This window comes from Ailuropoda melanoleuca, chromosome 15, assembly GCF_002007445.2.
Source record: "Ailuropoda melanoleuca isolate Jingjing chromosome 15, ASM200744v2, whole genome shotgun sequence".
Lineage (NCBI taxonomy): Eukaryota > Metazoa > Chordata > Mammalia > Carnivora > Ursidae > Ailuropoda > Ailuropoda melanoleuca.
In genome coordinates, this window is record NC_048232.1 from 65,669,090 (window position 1) to 65,696,505 (window position 27,416).

Consider the following 27,416-nt stretch of genomic DNA (forward strand, 5'->3'; position numbering starts at 1 on the left):
CAGCAACTCCCCATTCTTCCCTCACCTAGTCCCCCTGGCAGCCACTAATCTACTTTCTGTTCATATAGATTTCCCTATCCAGGACAAGAAATACTTTTTTTCACTAGGAATTTAAAATGCCTGTCATAAGAAGAAGAAGAGAAAACTAAGCAAATGTGTGTATGGATGTGTGTGTGGATGTAAACTCCACTGTATTTTGAAGAATAGATAAAAATGCTCTTTGCTGTGGATATACTGACAGAGGGGTATGAGGTCGAAAGGAAGAGAATTTTAATTTCCATACAATACAATTTTAATTTCACTTGAAAAAATATTTTTTTGTCATGTGCATGAATTACTTTTATATACAAACAGCAATATGCCCTCACTCCTACATCATAGTGGGCTCCCTCATTGAGAAGCTGTAAATAATAAATTTTCTGGTTAGAGTGGCAGAAAGCTTCAGCAAACCTTAACCAGAATGAGCATTTGCTATCTGGTGGAGGAAAGTGAAGGCTCACACAGGACTCAATTAATTCATAAAGATTTAACATTCACAAATAGTACTCAAGCAAAGGACTTTGACTCAGTTATAAGAATACTGATGCAAAAAAGTCTGATACTCTGGAGTCTGGTGCAATAGGGTCCAGCCTGCAACTCAGTCTGAATCCTGCCAGTTAGATGTTTAGATGTTTCCACCTTCTTAGTTGTGTAAAACCAAACACTGATCTCACATGACTCTGAACATCCTCTGCAGTTCTCCTTATATCAGTGTATCATAGAGGATTATTTGGAGTTTATCATCATAGACTATAGGCTTAGACCTTCTCAACCAATTCTTTTTTATATCCAGACTGTCCCAAGTGTCATTATATATTGATATTTAAATTAGGCCAATCCTATCAGACTGTTAAGAATCAGATTTGGGTGCCAGTACTAGGAAAGACTAGCTTCCATAAGGCAATTATGACTTAAAGCGGGTTATTTTTGTCTGGGTGAGTTACATATTATATCACCTAATAGGATTATTTGTGAGAGACAAATTTAGACAAGATATATTTCTGGAATGGGAAAGGGATCAGAATCCACGGTTGTTACAATATATTATCTGGAATATCTAGTTTCAGTAAAAAATTATAAGACATGCAAAGAAACAGGAAGATGTGACCTACACATAGGGAAAAAAGCAGGAAATAGAAGCTATCTTTAAGGGGTACAGATGTTGGACTTACCAGACAAAGACTTTAAGGCAGCTACATAAATATGTTTTTTAAAAAAACTAAAGGGAATCATTTTTTAACTAAAGAAAAATATGATTATAACGACTCCTCAGATAAAGAATATCAATAAAAAGAAATTTTACAAAGCTATTTTTAAATGGATATTCTGGAATTAAAAATAACAACAATGGGAATAAAAACCTGACTAGAGTGGCTCAACAGCCTATTTGAGTTGGCAAAAGAATCAGTGAACTTGAAGATAGCTCGGTAGGGATTATCCAGTCCTCAGAACAGAAGCGAAAAAGAGTGAAGAGAAACAGACAGAATCCCAGAGTCCTGTGGTGTCTGGGTGGCTCAGTCAATTAAGCATCCAACTCTTGATTTTGGCACAGGTCATGATCTCAGCGTCGTGAGATCGAGTCCCACGTTGGGCTCTGCACTGGTCATGGAGCCTGGTTGGGATTCCCTCTCTCCCTCTGCCTTTGCCCCTCCCCTGCTTGCTCTCTCTCTCTCAAAGAAACAAACAAAAAAATAATTTCAGAGTCCTAGGAGAACCCCATTAAAAACACCAATATACATGAAACAGGAGTACCAGGAATAGAGAAAGGGGCAGAAAAAAATATTGAAAGAAATAATGGCCTAAAGCTTCTTAAGTTTGAAGAAAAACATTAATTTACAAATCTAAGAAGCTCAACAATTCAAAGCTCAAAGAGAGCCACACCTACACACATTAGAGTCAAACTGTTAAAAGTCAATGACAAACAGAAAATCTTGACAGCAGCAAGAGACCAATTAAAGAATGAAATGCAAATGGGCCTGACACATAGCAAGTGCTCAATAAATGTTAGCTATTTATGAATTAAATCTTAAAGCTCAGAGGAGAGTCAGCCAGTATCCTTGCATAAGAATATATACAAGAATGAAAATGCTGATCCAACTTTAGGAAAACACGGGTTCTAAGCTGTTATCTCAATAGTGAGGATAATGATATGATATTATCTATGGTCTAGGTCAGAATAGGCAACCTTCAACCTTCAGGCTGGATTTGGCCTGCGCCTGTTTTTGTAAAAATGTTATCAGAACGCAGCCACGCCCACATGTTTATGTGTTGGCTTTGGCTGTTTTCATGCTACAACGGCAGAGTTGAGTAGTTGCCATAGAGACTGTAGGGCTTGCAAACCTTAAAGATTTACTATTTAACGCTTGGTAGAAAAGCTTTGCCAGTCCCTGGTCTAGGTACTTCTCTCTCCTTCCCTCCACTGAATATCATCACATCTTTGGAAATCCTGCTGCTGCCATGCCCCTTCCCTCTGGATCAGACCCTTAGAGATTGCTGACCCAAATCAAGTTCTATCTGCTCCACCGTTGGTTGCCTATTCAGCATCCATTCCTGATCCCTCTCTTCCTTTTCTTTTCTCCTTCTTCCCCCCCCCCCCTTTTAAAAATTGTCTTCTTGGCCTTTAAGAGCTCTTCCTTCCTTTCACTGAGTCCATCCCCATTTACAGGGGTAGATGCTGAGTATCTAAACCCATAGGCACATGGTGTTCCTTTGACAGATGTTTTTAATTCAGGGTAGGCCTATTACTAAATTGGTCTAAAGAGACTGAAAGGAAGGACATACAGTTTATTCTGGAAAAAAAAAAGAGTTTTTAACTTTTTCCTGCTAGACATATAAAAGAGCAAATAGCCAGTGACATTGCTAGCCACCAGGGGAACCACCTTGGAAGAAAGGATGCCAAGGATAGCTGACTGGAGAGATGAAAAGAATCTAGATCCTTCATGACACCACCAAGTCACAAATTATACTGCATCTAGAGCATATCCTCTCCACAATTTGAAATGGAATTTTCTGTTATTTGCTATAGTAAAGTATCCTAACTCTGCTTTCAGAAAAAAACAAAAACAAAACAACAACAACAAAAAAACAAACCTCTAACTTCTACAACCTTTTTGATAATAATTTCTATGGCTGGCTCTTATAGAACTCCATCTGTCCTAGCCTCTCCATTGCCCACCACCTGTTTCCAGTAGCTGGACACAAATATTTTCCAGAGTCCTATTCACTCACTATTCAATCATTCAGCAAACATTTATTAAGCACTCACTATATACTAGGCACATACTAAGTGTTTGGGGGGAAAGCAATGAACAAGATATAAATGGTCTCTCCCATCATGAAGTTCACATTCTAGTTACACAGGCCCAGTAAATGAACATTTAATTTCAGATCGTGATTAGTGAGTTCTAAGAAGCAATAAAGTTGGGGTGCCTGGGTGGCACAGCGGTTAAGCGTCTGCCTTCGGCTCAGGGCGTGATCCCGGCGTTGTGGGATAGCCCCACATCAGGCTTCTCTGCTATGAGCCTGCTTCTTTCCTCTCCCACTCCCCCTGCTTGTGTTCCCCCTCTTGCTGGCTGTCTCTATCTCTGTCAAATAAATAAATAAAATCTTAAAAAAAAAAAAAAGAAGCAATAAAGTCATCACTAGAATAAAGGAAAGGAAAGGACAGACATTCTTAAAAGGGATGGTCATAAAAAGCTTCTTTTGGAAAGCAGTCTGGAAATTCCTTAAAAAGTTAAAAACTGAGTTACCATATAACCCAGCAATTTCATTCTTAGGTATCTATTGAAGAGCAGTGAAAACATATGTCCCCACAAAAACTTGTATGTGAATGTTCATAGTAGCATTATTCATAGTAGCTCCCAAAATGAAAACAACACAAATATTCATCAACTGATGAATGGAGACATGGAAGGTGCTATATCCATACAATGGAATATAATTTTGGCTGTAAAAAGGAATGGAGTACTGGTATATGCTACACCATGGGTGAACCTTGAAAGCCTAATACTGAATGAAAAATGCCAGTCACAAAAGACCACATATTATATGATTTCATTTACATGAAATGTCCAGAATAGACAAATCTGTAGAGGCAGAAGGTAGATTAATGGTTGCCTAGGGTTAGAGGTGAGAATGTTGAACGGTGAGTGGATGCTAATTGGTATAAGGTTTCTTTTCAGTGTGATGAAAATGTTCTAACATTAGATTATGGTGATGGACGCAAAACTCTGTAAATATACCAAAAACCATTGAATTGTACACTTTAAACGGGTGGGTTTTATGGACTGTATTTTTTTCTCAATAAAGTTATCTAAAACAAAAAGGAAAAAGAAAAGATCTCTTAGGAGATGACATTTAAACTGAGACCTGAAAGATAAGAAACCCATCTTGCGAGGCGCCTGGGAGGTTAAGCCGTTAAGCGTCTGCCTGCGGCTCAGGTCATGATCCCAGGGTCCTGGGATCGAGCCCCACATTGGGCTCCCTGCTTGGTGGGAAGCCTGCTTCTCCCTCTCCCACTCCCCTTGCTTGTGTTCCCTCTCTCGCTGTGTCTCTCTGCCAAATAAATAATAAAATCTTTTAAAAAAAAGAAAAGAAACCCATCTTGCAAAGAGTTGGGACAAGAGCTTTCAGTCACAGGGAACAAAGGCTATGAAGTCCATGAAGACAGACAGTTCAGTAAGGAAGGGGGTGAGTGATAGGAGATGAGGTTGGACAGGGGCCAGAGCGGGAAAGGTCTTCTGAAATTTTCAAAGTCACCAAGTTCCATTTTTTTTTTTTTAAAGATTTTATTTATTTATTCGACAGAGATAGAGAAAGCCAGCGAGAGAGGGAACACAAGCAGGGGGAGTGGGAGAGGAAGAAGCAGGCTCATAGCAGAAGAGCCTGATGTGGGGCTCGATCCCACAACACCGGGATCACGCCCTGAGCTGAAGGCAGACGCTTAACCGCTGTGCCACCCAGGCGCCCCACCAAGTTCCATTTTGATACAAACTCTTATTGGACAATAAAATCCACATGGAAGTCTGCATGAAATATTTAATAGTGAAACCCATGGATAAGGCAGCAAGTGGCGAGCTGTTAATTCCAAATGCTAGTGTTGCAAAACACCTTATTATGAAGAAAAGAAGCATCAAGTTCCAAAAGGGAAAAGCATTTAAAGCAACACTTAGCCTATAACTGGGGAATTCCATTAAATTACTTCCACCATTGTCATAAATATCAATTTCTTGCAGATATTCACAGACATTCTAGCGAGCCCAAGAAGAATTCATATCTGCAGATAGTTTAGAATGTGGGGATCCTATAGAATACCAAACAGGAAGAGAAATCACTAATGCAATAGAAAAACAGATTTCAATAGTGTCTGAACTTTGTGAGCAGTTGTAAGTGACATACTTGAAACCTGAAATAAAAGGACATGACCAAACCAAGTTGGACCAAGACAGAATATAGGAAGGAATCAGAGGATGACACAGAATTCCAAGTGAGAATATAAGAACATCTGGACCAAAACCAGGAGAAAGAAGATAACCAAGCCTTGCATATTTTCATGAACACTCTTGAGAGGAGGGATTGGTGGTTAACAGACAAACACTGTTAAGTGATCATCTTATGTATTCATAATTCTCAAATTCTACTACATATGATTGATCAAAATAGAATCAGGGGTGGAGAGAGGCAGAGAGAGAGACAAGAGAGAAGTCATAATTTAGTTTCAGGTGTTGTCCTTGTGATCAATTGCAACAACAGCCACAATATCTTGCAGCTTCTTCCAAGGAAAGTAGAAGTATCTTTCTTCACTCCTTGAATCTAGGTTTGGTCACATGAGTCATTAGCAAACATGATACTAGAGAAGACTTAAAAAGTGTGTATGCACTGAGATTTGTCTTTACTCTTGATGTTTTTGGAACCCAGTCACCCAGTAAAGAAGCCTGAGCTCAGCCTGCTAGATACTGGAGACACACAGCCCAGTTTCTCTGTTGTTCCAACCTATTGCTAGATACATCTAACCCCAAAGCCCATGCTCATTACCACATGATTATGTTTATGATTATTACTACTCTTTTTTTTTTTAAGAGAGGGATAGAGAGAGGGGGGTGAAGGGGCAGAGAGAGAGAGAGAATCTTAAGCAGGCTCTACGCCCAGTGCACAGTCCAACGTGGGGCTCGATCTCACTGAGTCATTGAGGCGCCCCTGATTATTACTACTCTTATTATTGCTCATATATTGTGTTCTCAGCTCTAAACCTCTCTATGTGTTAAGGTTGGAAAGGGGGAAAAAAGCATTGGGATCACAGTGTGAAAACTGACTCTAATGTTTCCCATGGTAGCCTGGGAAAAAGTATCCACTGTCTCAAGAGGGTTCCTGGGAAAATTAAATAACATGAAAAAGTGCCCTCTCAACATAAAGTGATATATATTAGCAGTCAATAAGGGTGAGATGTTTTAATTGAGCTCCCCCGAAACAGTTTCCAAAGAATCTAACTTTAACAATCCCAGGACAACTTGAGTGAAAATACATTTGTTCTTCATGAAAGCAATTGTTACTTTTCCACTTTGCAGTGTCACAGAATAAAATGTGCAATTAAAATGACATAAAACTACGTAGAGTTTCTTAATCTTTCTTTTGAAACTGTTGAGCTACTAGGGTTGGGAGGAGGAAAGACTTTTTGAAAGTATGTGCTTTCTCAGCCTTTGAACTGCTTCCAGATTCTGTCATCATCTTTTCTTCTCAACATCAAAGTTGGGAAAGGCTCTCCACACGGAGGGCAGGTATTTACACGCCACTCACCAAGGCACTTTGCTGCCCCATTAATCTGTCTCTCTCTACTTGCATCTTGAGAATCAAGCATTAGTTTTAATTTTTTTTTTTAAGCTTTTTTGCCGACCTGTACTCTTTTTGCTAGTAAACTTCTGACACATTCAACAGGTGATATGGCTCATAACCACCAGGGGAGGGGCTTCCCCAGAAGCACAGCCATTATATATGAAATGCGTAACACGGCAGAAACACACAAAAAGCATATTTATGAACTTCCTGCTCTCTGGATGACCTAACTTTTCAATTTCCATCATCTTGAAATCAAGAGAAGCCAAAATACAAAGGATAGGAAATATGCAATAGAGGCTCATTCAAAAAATTCAAATTCAGCAAATCTGGAGGGTGAGTTTACTGACATGGTGCCTTAGTTCACTAAAAGGCTGTCTTATGAATAGGCTACAGTCTCAATCTCTTCCTAAAGCTTCAAGAAAATGTTTCTTTAATCCCACATCTTATGCCTTTTTTTTATGTGCTGCATTTATATTTTTAAGGTGACTTTGGTCCAAATTTTCCATCTGTGGTGCTGCAAATATGAATCACCAACTATACTGAAATTAAGTACGTGGAAGTGGAACAGGCAGAGGTATGAGAGTAAGTAATACCTCAAATAGAGGTAAATATAGAGGAACAGTAATTATTGTGAGTTGCCACAGTGTCCCCTCAAAATTCATGTTCACCTTGAACCTCAGAATGTCACTTTATTCGGCAATAGGGCATTTGCAGATGTACTTAAGATTTCAAGATTATTTAGAATGGGTCCTAAATCCAATGGCTTGTGTCCTTATAAGAAGAGGAGAGGTCACAGAGAAAAACGCAATATGAAGATGGAACCAGAGATTGGAAGCCAAGGAACACCAAGGATTGCCGGCAACCACCAGAAGCTAGGAGAGTTGCATGTATGGATTCAGAAGGAATCAACCCTGCCAATACCCTGATTTCTGACTTTTGGTCTCCTGAAATCCAGAGAATAACTTTTTGTTATTTTAAGTTACCCAGTGTATGGCAATTTGTAATGGTAGCCCCAGGCAAGCAGCAAGACATTAACACCTGCTGTAGGTGGTCTTGAAGAGACCTGCAGCTTCTGATACCTGCACTTGTTTGGCTGTGGACATTTTGACCTTGTCGCCTGACTCCTTCAGCCCACCTTTGACCTTACCCTGGTCTGTGCTGACACCTAATGCCATAACTTCCTCTCCTTCTCCTGAGTTTCTGAAATATGAGATGGAGAGGGATTAGAATTGGGGATAGCTGCAGGGTATAGTGGAAAGCAGGAGGAGGTTTGGCTCAGGCAAAAGTTAGGTTCAGGGATACCACTGGGATAAGAAGTTGAGATCAAGATCCTCACAGGCAATTTCCAAGGACAAAGAGAAACCCCAGTATTAAAGAGAACAGTATAGGTCTTTCTGGTCAGACCCCATTCTTAGGCAGTGTTGATCTCTACACTTAACCACCTCTGGCTTTACAGAGAAACATAAGCTATGGCACATCTCCTAAAGCAGTATAGAGCCATAACACTTTAAAACGCCAACTTTCATGATCCCTATGATGGTATCTCTCAATGTTGTTCCTGTCTGTACACTGTACACTGTGCATACATTCTCAGTCTTGGTTTCTCAAAACTCCCCACTCCACACACCCTCTGCTCCTTCCTGCCACTCACCATCACTGTTTCATGAACTTTTCAGATCTTTACCTATCTACCTATTTCTATATCTATCCATTCATCCACCTATATCTTTCGTTAAAAAAACACTGTAAGGGGCGCCTGGGTGGCTCAGTTCGTTAAGCATCTGCCTTCGGTTCAGCTCATGATTCTAGGGTCCTGGGATTGAGTCCCACATCGGGCTCCCTGCTCCTTGGGGAGCCTGCTTCTCTCTCTGCCTTTGCCTCTCTCTCTCTGTTTCTCATGAATAAATAAATAAAATATTGTTTTAAAAATAAAACTAAATAAAAAACACTTTGAGGTATGAATGACATACAAAAAGCTGTACCTATTTAATACATAAAACTTAATGATTTGGGAGATAAGTATATATCCATGAAACCATCATCACATTCTATGCCATAAACACATTCACCACATTCAAAAGTTATCTATCTCTGTCTTAGCCTCCCTAAAAACTTACATGGTAATTTATCTTATTTAGGTCTTCACAACCACACTGTGGGGTAGGTACAATGTATATATAAAAATTTTAAAATAATATTTCAGTTTTGTGATTATAAAAGCAATAATACCTATATATTTCTTATTAAATGACTATAAATACCGTATAGTGTTTTTATGGCACTATATATAAATTTATATACATACACACATGCACACATACACACACACACATATACATCTATACACATACATACACATTCCAAGTATTTACACTTTTCATGACTTCATCTTTAATGGGAATGTTACGTGATGTAGTGGGAAAAATGTGCACTGTGCTCTCTTCCCAGTCTTTCCTTTTTACCCGTGGCCACCTCCCCCTCATCGAGATCTTGAGCATCACCTGTGGCTTCAACAAAGTGTTGTGAGACTAAAAGGGTCAAATTCTTGGCCTTTGAGATCGAAAGCTGAGATCTAGACACAAGGCAAAAGGGGTATGGGAGACTGTAATCTGTTGGAGAAGATTTTCCCTCCACAAAGGAGTAGGGGGTTGGAAAGGAGTGTCAGAGGTTAAGTAAGAGAGTTCAGTGGTAGAACAAGCTCTTGGCCCTCCTAAGCCAAGTTGTAGGGCAGGCTGGGGAGATCACCAGAGGCCCCAGATGAACTGAGGGATCTGAATGCCTGGGCAGGTGATGAGCCTTGGAGCTGACTCCAGGCCCAACATAATTCAAGAGTAAGAGTATAGATGCTGCATGGGGCTTCTACACAGACAGAAGTAGGACAGTCTCGATTTCCCCACGTTCAGTGTAAGACAGAGTCAGACAAATATTTCCTGTGTGCTGAGAAGAATGTGGAAGCAGCTGAGAAAGAGCCTGGCCTTGAGAGGCTTTGCTGCTGGAGCCAGAGGGATGCATCCATGAGCTTCAGAGACCACTCACTGCAGACTATTTGGAATGAGGATGCCTAAGAACCAAATGACATTTCCCCAACCATTAATGCCTTCTCATTTCATCAGCTCCTTGGAACTGAAATGAAATCTTGGGGAAAGGATACCAGTGTTGTAAGTTTCTGCCACCCACTGGTAGAATCTAACTAGAAATTAAACATGAGTGTTTAAAAAATGAAGTTGTATTTCCTGCTCATCTGAACATGTGGACTGAAATTTGTATCCATGATAGAGGACTTGTAGAACTGTTCCTCAACCAGTAGATTTTAGGGTTGGCCTCTCTACTCATAGGAAATTATGAAGATTCTATAAAGGTAATGCTCTCCCTTCCCTTGGTTAGAATAAACTCATCTTTGTCTTCTCAAAAGGATGATATTTTGGTGATATTTTCTTGGAGCCAGCATTCCAGAGATCATGGTTTAGTTTGGATTTGTTAAGCATGCTCACACGTGAGGGCTTTAGCTCTGGCTTTTCCTTCTGCTTAGAACACTTTCCCTGTCAACAGCATGGCATGCCCCTCACTACCATAGGTTTCTGCACAAATGGCCCCTTATCAAAGAGGTCTTCTTTGTCCATCAATATAAAATAGCAACTCCCTGTTCCCACCACTCTCTGGTCCCCTTCACCCTGCTTAACCATTTTTTACAACCTTTTCATCACCTGAAATGCTATATATTTGTTTATTTGTTTACTGCTTCCCTTCACTAAAATGTAAGCTGTACAAGGACAGGACTTTGTTTTATTCTCTGCTATATCCCCTGTGCTTAAACAGTGCTCACACTAGTAGGTCCTCTGCAAATATTTGTTGAATCAATGAATATAAATATTTTCTAGAGATGCCTTTTTGTTTCCACTTTCTGCATTTATTTCCCTTTCTAGTTTTTTTTTTAAGATTTTATTTATTTATTTGAGAGAGAGACACACACAGAGAGAGAGAGCAAAAAGGGAGGAGAGGGGGAAGCAAATTCCCTGTGAGCAGGGAGTCTGATGTGGGGCTCGATCTTGGGACCCTGAGATCATGACCTGAGCTGAAGGCAGATGCCCAACAAATTGATTCATCCAGGCGCCCCTATTTTCCTTTCTAAATACTGCCTTTCAGTTTTCCTGTAACACATCTCCTGACAAACAGGAACTTTATATTACTCTCTATTCTGAGTGTCTGACACGTGATAGATGCTCAATAAATATTTAGTAAAGGAATGAAGGAAAGGAGAAATACATTAATGAATGAATGAATGAGACATACGGTAACAATGGTGTGGCTTACAGCAGCACGAGGCAGTAAAATAACCTCAACCCCTCTTCTTGACCCCTCTCCCATCTCCTCACCCCTACTCCTAAGATGACTTATCCAGATTGTTAGCTAAGTGCTTGAAAATGCAAATGTTAGCTGGTTGGGCATACAGCTATAAAGAGCTGAACTTCTCTTTCATAAGAAAATGGAAAGATTTGAAGGGTGGGGAATGAAAAGAGAAAAGGGGGCTCCTAAAATAGAAAGGAAAAGAAAAAAAGAGGATCTTGGAGAGGAGAATGAAAAATTGGACAACACGTAGAACAGATGAAGCACTTTTAAGAACACATTCCTACAGGGATGCCTGCGTTGCTCAGTCAGTTAAGCATCTGACCCTTGATTTCAGCTCAGGTCACGATTCAGGGTCATGAGATAGAGCCCCACATCAGGCTCCAAGCTCAGTTCAGTGCGGAGTCTGCTTGTCCCTCTCTCTCTGCTCCTCCCTTCACTCATGTGCTCTCTCTCTCTAAAATAAATAAGTAAAATCTTTATTTAAAAAAAGAAGACATTCCTACATTTTACAGTTCATTTGAGATGTTTGATGACTATGCAATAAGCTTCCTGTGACCCACATCACCAACTAATTCACCCATCCTCACAGAAGCCTCCAGTGAGTGGTTATGTAAAAGACAAAATTTTAAAAAAAGGAACAAATTTTCTAATTGGTTCAAACAAAAGAGAGTCGAAATAAACCCACAGTTACAAGACAGAGTGGAGAACAAGATTCAGAGGAGGCAGGGTATCCAAGTCAGAGAAGACCACAAGATCATAAGCCCTAAGATTTTGGCAGCTTGAAGAGGATGTGAGGTTTTCTAAGGGCATGGGATGGCATGCTGCCAGTGTGATCTCGTTCTTAAGGGGGCAGGGAGGCCCAGTGGACACCTGGCTCACCTAAATAACAGTCTCCCTGTTTCACTTCCCAGCAAATTGTATTCTTGGGGCCTTGCCTTCCTATAGGGCCATCTGCTCATGAGAGCCGCAGCATCACCACATGGATGGCATAACTGGATGCTGGGAGACCTATGGTCCTCTGGCCTGTTGTAACTTGCCAGTCTGTAGCTGGAGCTGCCATGACCACATGCATATGTCTCATTTTCCTTACCTGCTTTCCCAGTTAGATTGACCACTTAATCACTTTCCTGTTCTTCCCTCTGTTGGGATTTAGCTCTTGCTCCACTCCTTAGCTTACCCTCAAGTTCTAGTTTGTCTGGCATCTCACATACCTATTAGGAAAAGAAATGCTACCACATCCAAAAGGTGTGAAAGTTCCAAGGATAACTTGATTTGGCAAGTCACTGAATATGTTGGTGTACATGCCACCCCCAGGGAGAGCAGAATAGCTTTGGCAGACAGCTAGACGGCCAGAAGGATAGATAAAATCCAGGTTAAGGAGCAGATACTGATAAAAAAACAACAGTGACAGTAATAATTATTCTTATTTGGAATGATGTTAACTCACATCCAATTTAATTTTTTTAATTAGCTCTTTACAGATAAGCTAAAAGAAGTCCAGAGAGGGTGACTCACTTTCCTATAGTCACTGAGGATAATAATGGCAGTGCCAGGCTAGCAACCGGGTTCCCTGACTTCCACTTGCGTGTTCTCCCTGCCAACATCTATGGGCAGATGAGGGCAAAGGAGGGCCGAGGAATAACTAAGGATATGTATGTGAACAAGTTCACAAAACCTAGCTGTACCAACCTCTTGAGGGCTTTTTCATTTTGGATTTGTAGGAATTTATCAGAGAGAAAAGAGGAAGTCTCTTTTCTCTCTAAGGTAGATCCTCTTAATGCTAAATCCCCATGTGGTTCTCTCTAGAAAGGAAAATGAAGGAAAACTCATTTTCTCAGAACTATGTGAGTCCTTAGGTACTTAACAGAAGTATCAGCTACAACCAGAGGTTCCCTTAAATAGAAGTAAGGCTTGCAAACTGGAGAATTTGTCCCAACCTTTTTCTTGATTTGACTTCTCTTGTCCCTAGCATGAGGGAATGCGGACCCTGGGAAAAAAAGACTGAATAAACACAAGGCACCAGACTTCCTTTTCCGATGCGATTTTCTGCTGAAACAGAAATGCCCTACATATCAGTCCCTTCCATCATGCCCAGCTTCCTCCATCCTCTTTCCCCTTGGGATTTTGAAAGGATATTAGGTCAGAGAAGAACCATCTACCAGCGCGTAATGGAACTTCTTCATCTCTGGGTCAGCCTCTTTGACCATTGGCATCTTAGGCTTCCTCTTCAGCAGCTCCAGCCAGAAACACTGAGAAACCTGGGGACTGTTGCTCACCTTCACCATGCCTTTAGGATCATTATAGTGGAGCAGAGTAAGTTGTTTGTTGAAGCCCTCTTTTTTAAGTTTTGCGTCTTCTGCTTTTCTGTTCAAAAGAAAAAAATTAAATAGGGTGCGCCTGGGTGGCTCAGGTCAGCTGAGTGTCCTACTTTTGATTTCGGCTCAGGCCATGATCTCAGGGTCATGAGATTGAGCCCCGTGTTGGGTTCCAGGCTCAGGAGGGAGTCTGCTTCTCTCTTTCTCTCCTTCTCTGTCCCTCCCCAGCTCATGCTCTTTCTCTCTCTCTAAAATAAATAAATAAATCTTAAAAAGAAAGAAAGAAAAAGAAAGAAAGAAAGAAAGAAAGAAAGAAAGAAAGAAAGAAAGAAAGAAAGAAAAGAAAGAAAAAGAAAGAACGAACTAGCTATTTCTTGATCTTATCAAGGGCTAGAGCGTGGGTAATGGCTGTTCCAGCCTCTGTGACTTTACTGCCAATCTATTAGGTTTCCTTAGATCTGGACAGCTGGATTTGGAAATCCTTAGCCAAGTGTTTATTGAGTGCCCTGATTTTTAAACAGTTATTGAGCACCTGCTGTGTGTGAAGAACTGTACTAGAGGTTGCAGCAAATGCAGGACTAGTAAGTAGCACCTGTCCCCACAGGAATGGCACCATGCAGCACAGGCCTGGACAAGAACTGAGGTGAACACTGGGGCTACCTCTTGGAACTGTAAAAAGTACACAAAATACTAAACTCCTCTGAGCCTTGGTTTGTTTCATCTGTAAAATGGGGATAACAATACCTCACAGAAATGCAGGGAATCTCTGGTTAATTAATGCACACAAACGTCTAGGCACAGACCCCAGTATTTAGCACGCCTTCTAAATATACTAGCTGTTTTTGTTACAGTTTAGTGAGGAATATACACATACATGTTCATTTATAATAAGGTGGTAGAGGGAAAGGGTAGGTGAATATGAAACTATCTATCTGCTATATTTCAGACAGAGATCAGATCCTGAAATTAAGGTAGCCCCCTTGGAACATTCATTGAACCATTCATAAATATTCACTAGGTATCTTCCAGAGGCAAAATTCATACATTCCTATGAGATAGGTGCTATTTATACCCATTCTAAAGAGTGCTGGAGTTTTGTATCAACATGGTAAAGCAGGATGCAATGCCATGCATATCAATTCCAAACACTCTACTCTCCTCATTTCATGAGACTCCTCCCCATATTCTTAGTGTTGGGTGCTACAGGAGCTGCGGGCATAGGATAAAACGCAGACCCACCAGGGCTCTGTATGCGAGGGATCAGCAAATGAAGCAGACCTTCCTACTTCTTGCCCAGCTTCCTGCCCCCAACACACATGCACACACAGGTATACAAACACATACATACTCACATGCTCATACAAACACACACATGGAGACACACATGTGCGCATATACTCATGCACCCAAGCACGCCAAGTAGGAGCTGTTGGCAACATGGCATTAGAACAAGGCTCCAGAATCAGGCTGGAAAAGCAGAGGTCATATACTAAAGACATTCTTGGTTGTCTTGGAGCTCATTACCACCTGTTTAACATCCACATGGACTGGCTGGCTTTGCCTCTATTCCATGGTCCCAGCTACTAAAGGTGGGCTGCAGGGCTTCTGAGTTCTTCTAACAGAATGTGGGGATGGAATTGGGCAGATCCGTGACCAACACTTGAGAATAATTAGAAATGTCAGGGCTCTAACTAGGGGAAGTGGGAGTTACCTTCTCAGAGAAGAGTTAGAAGTTTGGGCATTTTCAACATGGGTGTAGAGTGGAATGCAAAACAAATAAACAGACTTTGGAAACAACATAAAAGAATATCTAAGGACTCAGCAACTCCCTTCAGATTCAGAGCATATTCAAACAGGAATTCTCAATGGTTTTCATTTTAAGGTGCACTTGAAAATTCCTAAAATGAACTGGCATATCTCAATAAGGGTAATCATCAAGACAGTATAGTACTGGTACAAAAACAGACATATACATCAATGGAACAGAATAGAGAATCCAGAAATGGACCCGCAACTCTACAGTCAACTAATCTTTGACAAAGCAGGAAAGAATATCCAATGGAGAAAGGACAGTCTCTTCAACAAATGGTGCTGGGAAAATTGAACAGCCACATGCAGAAGGATGAAACTGGACCATTTTCTTACCCCATACACAAAAATAGACTCAAAATGGATGAAAGACCTAAATGTGAGACAGGAATCCATCAAAATCCTAGAGGAGAACATAGGCAGCAAGCTCTTCGACTTTGGCTGTAGCAACTTCTTCCCAGACATGTCTTCAAAGGCAAGGGAAACAAAACCAAAAATGAACTATTGGGATTTCATCAAGATAAAAAGCTTCTGCACAGCAAAGGAAACAGTCAACAAAACTGAAAGGCAACCTATGGAATGGGAGAAGATGTTTGCAAGTGACATATCAGATAAAGGGCTAGTATCCAAGATCTATAAAGAACTTATCACACTCAACACCCAAAAAACAAATAATCCAGTCAAGAAATGGGCAGAAGACATGAACAGAAATTTCTCCAAAGAAGACATCCAGATGTCCAACAGACACATGAAAAGATGCTCAACATCACTGAGCATCAGGGAAATGCAAATCAAAACCACAATGAGATACCACCTCACACTGGTCAGAATGGCTAAAATTAAAAAGTCAGGAAACAACAAATGTTGGCAAGGATGTGGAGAAAGGGGAACTCTCTTACACTGCTGGTCGGAATGCAAGCTGACACAGCCACTCTGGAAAACAGTATGGAGGTTCCTCAAGAAGTTAAAAATAGAGCTACTCTATGACCCAGCAATTGCACTACTGGGTATTTACCCCAAAGACACAAATATAATGATCCAAAGGAGCACACGCACCCCAATGTTTATAGCAGCAATGTCCACAATAGCCAAACTATGGAAAGAGCCAAGATGTCCATCGGCAGATAAATGGATAAAGAAGATGTGATATATAGATAGATAGATAGATCAATCATATAATATTACTCAGTCATCAGAAAGGATAAATACTTAACCATTTACATCAGTGTGGATGGAACTGGAGGGTATTATGCTGAGCTAAATAAGTCAATCAGAGAAAAACAATTATCATGTGGTTTCACTCATACGTGGAATATAAGAAATGATGCATAGGATCGTAGGGGAAGGGTGGGAAAACTGAATGCGAAGTAATCAGAGGGGGAGACAAACCATGAGAGACTTTATTTTTTTTTAATTTTTAAAAAGATTTCATTCATCTATTTGACAGAGAGAGAGATTGCCAGCGAGAGAGGGAACACAAGCAGGGGGAGTGGGAGATGAAGAAGCAGGCTCCCAGCTGAGGAGCCCGATGCAGGGCTTGATGCGGGGCTCGATCCCAGAACGCCGGGATCACGCCGGAGCCTAAGGCAGATGCTCAACGACTGCGCCACCCAGGCGCCCAAACCATGGGAGACTTTAAACAATAGGAAACAAACTGAGGATTTCTGGATGGGAGGTGAGGGGATGGGGTAATTGGGTGATGGCCATTAAAGAGGGCATAAGATGTGATGAGAACTGGGTGTTTATGCAACTGATGAATTACTGAACTCTACATCTGAAATTAATAATGCACTATATGTTGGCTAATTGAATTTAAATAAAGAAAAACAAAGCAGTACTAATTAAAACAGTATGGTACTGGCATAAAAATAGACATATAGATCAATGGAATAGAACAGAAAACCCAGAAATAAACCCACAATTATATGGTCAATTAATCTTTGACAAAGGAGACAAGATTATATTATGGGAAAAAGACAGCCTCTTCAACAAATGGTGTTCGGAAAACTGGACAGCAACATGAGAAAGAATGAAACTGGATCACTTTCATATACCATACACAAAAATAAACTCAAAATGTATAAAGACCTAAATGTGAGACCAGAAACCATAAAAATCCTTGAAGAGGGCACAGGGAGTAATCTATCTGACACTGGCCGTAGCAACATTTTTTAAGATATGTCTCCTGACGCAAAAGAAATAAAAGCAAAAATAAACTACTGGGACTACACTAAAATAAAAAGCTTCTGCACATCAAAGGAAACAATTGACAAAACTAAAAGACAACCTATGGAATGAGAGGAGATATTTGCAAATGACATTATCTAATAAAGGGTTAGTATACAAAATATATAAACAAATGACACAACTCAATACCTAAAAAACAAATAATCCAATTAAAAAATGGGCAGAAGACATGAACAGACATTTCTCCAAAGAAGACATACAGATGGGGGCACCTGGGTGGCACAGCGGTTAAGCGTCTGCCTTCGGCTCAGGGCGTGATCCCGGTGTTCTGGGATCGAGCCCCACATCAGGCTTCTGCTATGAGCCTGCTTCTTCCTCTCCCACTCCCCCTGCTTGTGTTCCCTCTCTCGCTGGCTGTCTCTATCTCTGTCAAAAAAAAAAAAAAAAAAAAAAGACATACAGATGGCAAACAGACACAGAAAGATGCTCAACATCACTCATCAGTAGGAAAATGCAAATCAAAACTACCATGAGGTATCACCTCACACCTGCAGAGTGGTTAAAATCAAAAACACAAGAAACAATGTGTTGATGAGGATGTGGAGAAAAAGGAACCCTCATGCACTGTTGGTGGGAATGCAAACTGGTACAGTTACTGTGGAAAACAGTATGGAGTTTCCTCAAAAATTAAAACTAGAATCACCCTATGATCCAGGAATTGCACTATTGGGTACTTACCCCAAAAATACAAAAACACTAATTCAAAAAAATACACGCACCCTTATGTTTATTGCAGCATTATCTACAATAATCAAATTATGGAAGCAGCCCAAGTGTCCATTGATAGATGAATGGATAAAGACTATGTGGTATATACACAATGGAATATTATTCAGCCATAAAAAGGAATGAAATCTGTTTTGTAACAACATGGATAGAGCTAGAGAGTATAATGCTAAGCAAAATAAATCAGAGAGACAAATGCCATATGATTTCATTCATATGTGGAATTTAAGAAACAAAAAAATGATCAAAGGGAAAAAAGAGAGAGATAGAGACAAACCAAAAAACTTAACTATAAAGAACAAACTGACAGTTACCAGAGGGGAGGTGGATGGGGGGATGGGTGAAATAGGGGATGGGAGAATTAAAGAGTACACTTATGATGATGAAAAAAAGTAATTGGAAATAATATAGCTAATTAATGAAAGGAGGGAGAGGTATAATAGCCACACTGCTGTTGGCATAGGAGTGCTGGGGCTGGGGGTCCCTAACAATCAGCAAGGGTCACTGGCCCCTCTCAGAGAAGGAGGAGGAGGCACGTCTCAGCAAGTCCTGTGGGAAAGGAACCAGAGCCAGGAGGGTGGGCAAAGGCCTGTTCTGCCACTCAAAAATGGAAATGCTTGATTAAAACAACTGGTTTCTCTTGCTGTTTGTTTCTTCTTTTGTTTTCCTCCTCCTTCCTTTCTTTGTCACATTCTCATGAAAATGTATCCCACTGTCAAAAGTGGGCTGAATTTTTGAACAATGTGACCAAAAAAAAAAGGGGCATTTATATACTGCCACTCTTCCCTACACCAGAACACACGTACGCCACTCCATTTATAAGCATCAGACGCTGGCAGGATGTCAGCCTAACAACACACATTTATAGACCAACTGGAAACCTGAGTCTAATGACCATTCACCAAGCCTACATCTTGGCCCTTTCATTCAATGCCTAGACATGATTCTAGACTGTCTAGAATCATGTGACTCTCTAGACTGTGACTTTCTACAAATGGGCCTTTTGAATTATTCTTAAGAAAGGTAAGTATGCCTCTAAGGTGTAAATACCTATAATCAGAAAAAAAAGGCATGCTCCCCCTCCTTACCTGTAAGGCCAAAAATCGAGATATAAAAGCTGTAGTGCAAAAAACCCCAATGCAAAATCTTCTACCTTATATGAATGCCGTGTTATTCAAATACTCAGAGTGGGCAACCATAATTCATGGAAGTTCCTCATAACTCTTTTAAAAGTAGTTAGTGCTTCCTTTTCTAACCCCTTTAACAAGTCCCTAGGCAAAGTCTTGGTTATCGCGTAAAGATTAATCCGCCTCTCCACCAACAAAAGGCTGCCCTTCTCTGCCTTTTCTCAAGGAACTGGCAGTGGCAGTGGTTTTGCTCTCTTCTCACCCGAGGACCAGAAGTTGACCTCTGGATTCTCCAGCAGGTGATAATTATCCCAAATTTATCAGTTCAACAAAGGAGCCCTAATACTTGCTTAAAAGGTTTCTTGGAAGTTTTGGGTGACTGGTCATTCTCAGGAAAAGTCATCATTGGGGATTACAAAAGAATCCTTCTCTAAGTCAGAAGTTACCCAATTATCCCAGCCCTCTGGCATCTGGACCACTTTAAGAGAGAGGCTGGAATGGAAAGGAAACTACATCTCAAATCATCTGAAATCAAAACTGCCTAAGAATTTAAGTTAAGGGGCACCTGGGTGGCTCAGTTGTTGGGCATCTGCCTTCAGTTCAGGTCATGATCCTGGCGTCCTGAGATTGAGCCCCGCATCGGGCTCCCTGCTCTGCAGGGAGCCTGCTTCTCCCTTTCCAGCTCCTCTGTGCTTGTATTCCCTCTCTCGCTATCTCTCTGTCGAATAAATAAATAAAATCTAAAAAAAAAAAAAAGAACCTAAGCTAAATTAAATATAGTGGGGGCATTCACTAAATGTAAGAACTGAAGGATGCCTACAAAATTCCTAATTCCATTTTACAGATGAGGAAGCCAAAGTACAGAAAAAGGAATTGATAAATGCTAAATAACAGTTTCTGTTTATCAAGCATTTACTATATTCTACACATTGTGCTGTTATTTAACTGCATGATTTCATTTAATGCTTTCAATAACCCTATGAGATACATTCTAGTAGGACCTCCATTTTATACGAGGAAAGTAAGGCTTTGAGAAGCAGAATAAGTGCCCCAAATTACATGGCTGGCAAAAGGGAGCATGAGACTTGTGTGAACTCCAAAGCTTGAGCTCTGCACCTTTATAAACATTGCCTCTTGTACCCCCAGTCACACAACTGAGAAATGGCAGGGACAGGGTTTGGGAGCAAGCCTGGGATTCCCAGGCTAATGCTTTTGGACCACCATGTCCTAAGAGTAAATATGAATAAAATCAGAAGACTACACCTTGACCAGTTACAGCCCAGAGACCTGATTCAGGCCCAGTCAAAATGTCTAGGTAAACCCAGTGTGGAGGATGCGCTCTGCTGTAAGGAGTGCCTTGGGATCTGGTCTGAGATGGGAGGGTTCACTATGTTTGTCGGACTAGACTTCCTGTGATAAGAAAAGAGAGTCTATTTCAGTGTGTACCTGCCAATGGAGTTAGAGAATATTTTTTCTTCTCTAATTTCACTGGGTCTGACTTGATATTAAACTTCTATAATGTTCTGTGTTGAGCAAATGTGACAGAAATTTGGTAGGGTAGAAAAGCCAATAGTTCTGATTTGCCTAAAACTGCATTTCATCCAGCAAGGATTTTTTCTCAATCTGCATGCTATCTCTTACCCTGGGAACCCAGGGATGTTAAGGCTTGGCTGATTTTCTTGCAGAGATGCCTTGTAATGCACATATTGTAAACTTACATGTGTTCTTTTTAAAGCTTGGATTATGTATATGATAAATCCCTTGGGAATGAATTCTACCAACTTTAACAATTCTCACTGTTAAGAAACCACCCCTTGACATAGTTTATTACTATGGGTCATGTATAACAGCATCGTACTCATCCTTGGTGCTGTGTGCCAGCTAAATTCACCTCCTCCATCTACTCTGCGAAGCCATTTCTTCTTGGTTCTAACCCTACTTATTTCAAGAAACCACTTCTGACAGTACTGGGTTATTATTAAAAAATGCTTTTTGCTTGGTTAGTGCTTTAGTGTCTACAAAGTACGTTTATATATACTGAGTCACAAGAACCTGCTGTGGTAAGCAGAAGACATGTTATTATCCCTAAATGACTAAAGGAGCAGAGGTTCGGGGAGCTCAAGTGACTTACACAAGATCCCACGCCATTGACTAATGAACCTAGATGTTCTGACTCCATTTCTTTTTTTTCAATTTCTGCTTTAGTCTTTATTTTTTTAGAGTGGTTTTAGGTTCACGGCAAAATTGAGTGGAAAGTACAGTTCTCATATACTCGGTGCAAGTTTTTTTTTTTTTTTTCCACTAAAATACACTGCCTGTTCCTCATCATTTGAGGTTTTTTTAAACTTGAAAAACTAATTCTAAGTTTACCTGGAAGAATAAATTGGTGAACTTGTTTAAGCTGTTTTTGATGTAGAAAGAGTATACCAGAGGAGGTCTGCTGTACCAGATATTAAGATAATGATAACTAACATTTCTTCAATGCCTAGTTGTGCTAGGAAGTTTTATAACTACCCTAAGAGGTAGTTACTATGATTACCCTCATTTTACAGATGAGGAAAATAAGGCAAAGGGAAATTAAGTGACTTTCCCAAGGTCACATGCATGGACGATACTGGGATTGTAGACCAGTCAATTTGGTTGGCCTCAAGCCCTCTTTCTTAACACTCTACTGTGTCTCTCATATTATATAATCTGAATTATTTAAATCGATGAAAACTCAATTAGGCAGATCAATGAAATAGAATAGATAGCTCAGAAGAAGACTTTAATGTATATAAGACTGAAGATATGATTAAGTTGAGAACTCAAATCAGCGGATAACACAGAATATGTTCAATACATGGCTCTGGAATGAAGACAGAGCACAGGCTTTGGTATCAGATAAATCTGTAAGTATACAGCAGCTCACCCATTCACTAGCTTTCTGACCTTGGCGTAAAAGCAGTGACTTACTCACGGAGGCATGTAAATTGCTTCCTGTAGTGCCTTGCACAAAGCAAGCACTCAATAAACATTAGCTATTATTATTAGCACTCAATAAATACTAGCTATCATTATTATTGGCATGGGAGAAATCAAGCTAGAATCTTCATATCACACACAACAAAATTTCCAACTAAATGAAGAAAAAAAGAAAAATAGAGTAGGTTTATCTAATTTTAGCATGAAGAAAGATTTTTCCAGCCATAAAAACAAGGGGGAGAAATCTTAAAACATTGATCATTGTACAATAATAAAAGTTAGTTTAAATACTATGCATAGGTGGGGTTTTTTGTTTTGTTTTGTTTCGTTTTTTGAGGGAGACAGAGAGAGAGCACACTGGAACGGGGAGAGCCACAGGGAGAGAGAGGATCTTAAGCAGGCTCCACGCCCAGTGAGGGGATAGATGCAGGGCGCAATCTCACGACTCTGAGATCATGACCTGAGTGGAAATCAAGAGTCAGACGCTCAACCGACTGAGTCACCCAGGTGTCCCTAACCATAGGTGTTTTAAAATAATAATTGTAATATGATGTAAGTTTAGATACTAAATTTACCAATATACTAAATTTACTAATTTAAATTTAAAAATTCCTGGTGATTCAACCAATAAAGAGGGATTTCTAGTGAAACTACGTTTAAAATTTTAAATACTAATTTAATATTTCACTAGAGGGGCGCCTGGGTGGCTCGGTTGGTTAGGCGTCTGCCTTTGACTCAGATCATGATCCCCAGGGTCCTGGGATCGGCCCCATATCAGGCTCCCTGCTCAGCGGAGAGCCTGCTTCTCCCACTCCCTCTGTTACTCCCCTTGCTTGTGCTCTCTCTCTCTCTCCCTCCCTCTCTCAAATAAATAAATAAAATCTTTAAAAAACATTTCACTAGAAATTATACTTTGTTGATTAAATCACCAGGAATTTTTAGCACAAGATCTAACATCTTAACCAAGACCTGGGCTCTGGGCTTGCTCTGCCTTTCCCAGTCCTTAAAGGGCCTTAAAGAGAGAGATACCATTAATGAGACTGAGTCAGATGATTGCAGGCCCTTTTTCCCCCAGTCCTTGCACAAGCTGCTCAATGCTCATCCAGAACAGGAAAGGCCAGGATTTTAGAAAAATCTAATAAAGAATTTCACATTACAAGATCTCTCTTAATTTAGATTTATCAACAGTATTAAAATTTATTTGCTTCTGATCTAAACATTCTCATTTTGCAATTTACTTCTTTTGTGTGTAATTTTATTTTGTTTCATTTTTTGTATGTTTTAAAGTTTATTATTATTATTTTTAAAAATAATCTCTACACCCAATATGGGGCTCAAATCCATGACCCCAAGATCAAGAGTCACACGCTCTTCTTTTTTTTTTTTTTCAAGATTTTATTTATTTATTTGACAGAGAGAGACAGCCAGAGAGAGAGGGAACACAAGCAGGGGGAGTGGGAGAGGAAGAAGCAGGCTCCTAGGAGAGGAGCCTGATGTGGGGTTCCATCCCAGAACGCTGGGATCACGCCCTGAGCAGAAGGCAGACGCTTAACGACTGTGCCACCCAGGCGCCCCAAGAGTCACACACTCTTCTGACTGAGCCAGCCAGGTGCCCCTGTGTGTGTGTAATTTTAAATAAGTTTTTTTTAAAAGATTTTATTTATTTATAAGAGAGAAAGAGAGAGAGAGAACAAGCAGGGAAAGGGGAAGAGGGAGAGAGAGAAGCAGACTCCACTGAGCGGGGAGCCTGACACAGGGCTCCATCCCAGGACCCTGGGATCATGACCTAAGCTGAAAGCAGACATTTAACAACGTAATTGACTGAGCCACCCAAATGCCCCTTAAATAAGTATTTTAAATACTAAGCATGTATCACATTTGAACTGCCCTCCACAAAGCAGTAAATGGTTATTTTCACAGGTGGAAAACTGGAGTGAAAACAAAGCATGGTTGAAAGTGGGTGCACTTTGGAGTCAGATGGAACTGGGTTTCACTCCTCGCTCTGCCTTTTTCTAGCAGTACGACTCGCAACAAATTGCCACACTTTGTGGCACATTAGTTTCCTCATCTGTAAAATGGAGATGATAATTGCCTTTCTCTGCTGGGGTTGTGTTAAATAGTATAGATAACAAATGAAAACATCAGCTCCACTGTCTGGCCACAGAGTAGTTATTTCCTCCTTGCTTGCTCTGGTTCTTATCATTTTCTAATTGTTTGATTTGTCCTCTGTTGATTGTTAGTTAACTTGCCAAGATGGTTAGTTTTTCACCATTTTAGGTGACAAGTTTCTTGAACACAGGGACATATTTCCTTACAACAGCGCTTTCCCTACAGCTGGTGCTTCTTTCCCTGACTTTTTTCTTCTCTCCCTCCTCTCCACCACTGTTTTCACACAGGATCCTCTACTGGTCACCTGACAAGGCTGACTGACTGATAAAAGTTGTATACTGCAGAGTGACTTACACCATGAGTTACTAGGAAAAGAAGGGTTTGTGTGTGCATGTGTGTATGTATTTTTTTTGTCTTACAGGTACAGATACAGGGTCCCACAGGCTCTGCATTTCTTCTTGCCTATCTACCCATTATGTGCCTCATAAAGTACATGATTCTAAAGATTGCAGCGTGGCTCAGTTGGTTAAGCACCCAACTCTTGGTTTCCATGCAGGTTGTGAGATCCGGCCCTGCATGGGCTCAGGGCTCAGCAGGGTTCTGCTTGGGATTCTCTCCCTCTCCATCTACTCCACCCCCTAGGTGCGCATGTGTGCTCTCTCTTATTCTATCTCTAAAATAAATAAATAAATCTTTAAAAAATAAAGATTGCAGAGGGGTCCCTACATTTGAATGATGGCTTCTTGTAGCCTCTTCACAGCAGTACTGAGGATTGTCTTCCATTTCAGAATTTCCAATTTTGAGTGAGGATGTTTAAAGATCCAACCTTGAAACAACAACAACATACATATAAACTCAAAAGGGGTATTTAATAATTAACCCCAAGTCAGTACTCATTATATAAATCCTGCTCAGCCATCAGTCTATCCAGGCCTACTTGAAAAAGGAACCAAAATCCAGGAGAGCCTGGGTGGCTCAGTAAGTTGAGTGAGTGACTAGGTTTCAGCTCAGGTCATGATCTCAGGGTGTGGGGTTAAGTCCGGGGCTCTCTCCCTCTCCCTCTGCCCGGCGCCCCCCCTCCCCCGCTCCTGCGTGCAGCCACTTTCTCTCTCAAATAAATAAAATAAAACCTTTAAAAAAAAAAAGAAAAAATAACCCAAATCCATTCATATTAAAGTATATAAGTAATTATCTTAGGAATTACCTCTCCTCGGGAGATTTTCACTAAAATGGGATCAAAGCTTTAACCCCAAGGAATTAAATCCCTATGATGACTTCTGAGGGATTAGAATCCCTACACAGCCTGTGGACCTACAGATTGGATTCTTCAGCATCCCCCAGACTTGAGATCCCATCTCTCAAGACAGAGCATTTTATTGGTAGTCAGCAGACTTGGGATCTGTTCCTGAGTCTCTTTCATGGACGCTGGAGGAAAAGAAGGACTTTCTTTCTAGGCAGGGGCATGTGAATTTAGGGCTGGCAGTGACCATTTCCTTCGCCGTGTAAAGCAAGCCTAGCTGTAGAATTCAGCCAAGCAGAGATGAACAGAGAAGAGTCTCTAAGTGTTGAGTCCCACACCCTGCCTTGCACCTTTGGTCCTGCAGTTCTTTCTTGAATCTTGTGAGCTGCCCCCAGCACACTAGCAAAGAATTCTCTTGTTGCTTAAGCTAGTGTGAGTTGGGTTCTTGTCACCTACAACTTAAAGATTCCTGTCTAACATAATCACATTCAGGTTCATCATCACTGGATCACGAGAACCATCATAACTCTAGATTAGAAGGATTGAACAAACTCCCTCCTAGTTTCCTTAGGGTTAGATAATATAATCCCAGCCTCTCACTTTGGGATTTCAATCTTGCCCCTTAATGACTAAGGCCTTGCTCCTTGCTCACAGACTATTTGCTTGCCATTCAATCGCCTGTTGAGGGATTTCCTGTCACTGACTTCACCCACCTATTTGGATTCCTTGACATTTTCATGATGAACCCTCTGGACACCTTATGATTTATTTCATTCCTATTTGCTGTTTTGCCATACTTACTGGGCTTCTTCTTAGTATATACCTATTTCCTCAATATCTATCCCACTCCAGTGAGACAGTTCCAGTCATAAATTTTTTTTGTTTTTTTTTTTAAAGATTTTATTTATTTATTTGACAGAGAGACAGCCAGTGAGAGAGGAAACACAAGCAGGGGGAGTGGGAGAGGAAGAAGCAGGCTCTCAGTGGAGGAGCCTGATGTGGGGCTCGATCCCAGAATGCCGGGATCATGCCCTGAGCCGAAGGCAGACGCTTAACGACTGCGCCACCCAGGCGCCCCCCAGTCATAAATTTTGATTCCTTAATACATCAGATTCAGAAAAATATGTAGGGCATGGGGAGGTGTGGGAGCGACACCTGACTCCTAAAAGCACATTCTCTAAAAGCAGAAACTTTCAAAGTTCTTAGGTTATGATGAAAGTTCTTAGATTATGATGAAAAGGTTATGAAAAGCAAATCTATGAGACCCAGAGCAGCCAGCCCCAACTCCTACTCACTCCCTGAGCCACACAGAACTTGGCTATATTATGTCTGTATTTCAAGGGATGACAAGGTTCCCTTTTCCCAACAACCCATATCCTATCCCTTTTACAACCTCATTCAGGGATAGACTGTATTCTTTCTAGATTTGTGTAACCATAATCTTCCTTGAGAAGTCTCCTTTATAATATCTAAACAATTTAAGAACCAATTTTTGTCTTTTGATACAGAAGCTTTGGTTTCTAGTACGGGTTGGTATGTTTTTGTGATGGAAGGCCCTTGTTGCTCTTCTGTGGGAACAGGCAAGTCATTGTTACCAAAGTTGGCTTCTGATAAACATGAAGAAAAAACGCCCAGGGCGTCAGAGTGGAGAAATTTAGGAAG

General features: G+C 40.6%; 1 protein-coding gene across 1 annotated transcript in view; it reads right to left on the reverse strand.

Annotated features, from left to right (window-relative positions):
* The window catches only part of LOC105237632 (uncharacterized protein C3orf20-like), a 110,050-nt gene that overhangs the window by 53,672 nt on the left and 28,962 nt on the right, over window positions 1-27,416 (reverse strand). The window contains exons 8-10 of the mRNA XM_034643668.1: window positions 25,241-25,340; window positions 13,354-13,581; window positions 12,429-12,578 (exon numbers count right to left, since the gene is read on the reverse strand). Coding sequence (XP_034499559.1) covers window positions 12,429-12,578; window positions 13,354-13,581; window positions 25,241-25,340 — 478 coding nt within the window. The remainder of the gene's footprint in view (window positions 1-12,428; window positions 12,579-13,353; window positions 13,582-25,240; window positions 25,341-27,416) is intronic.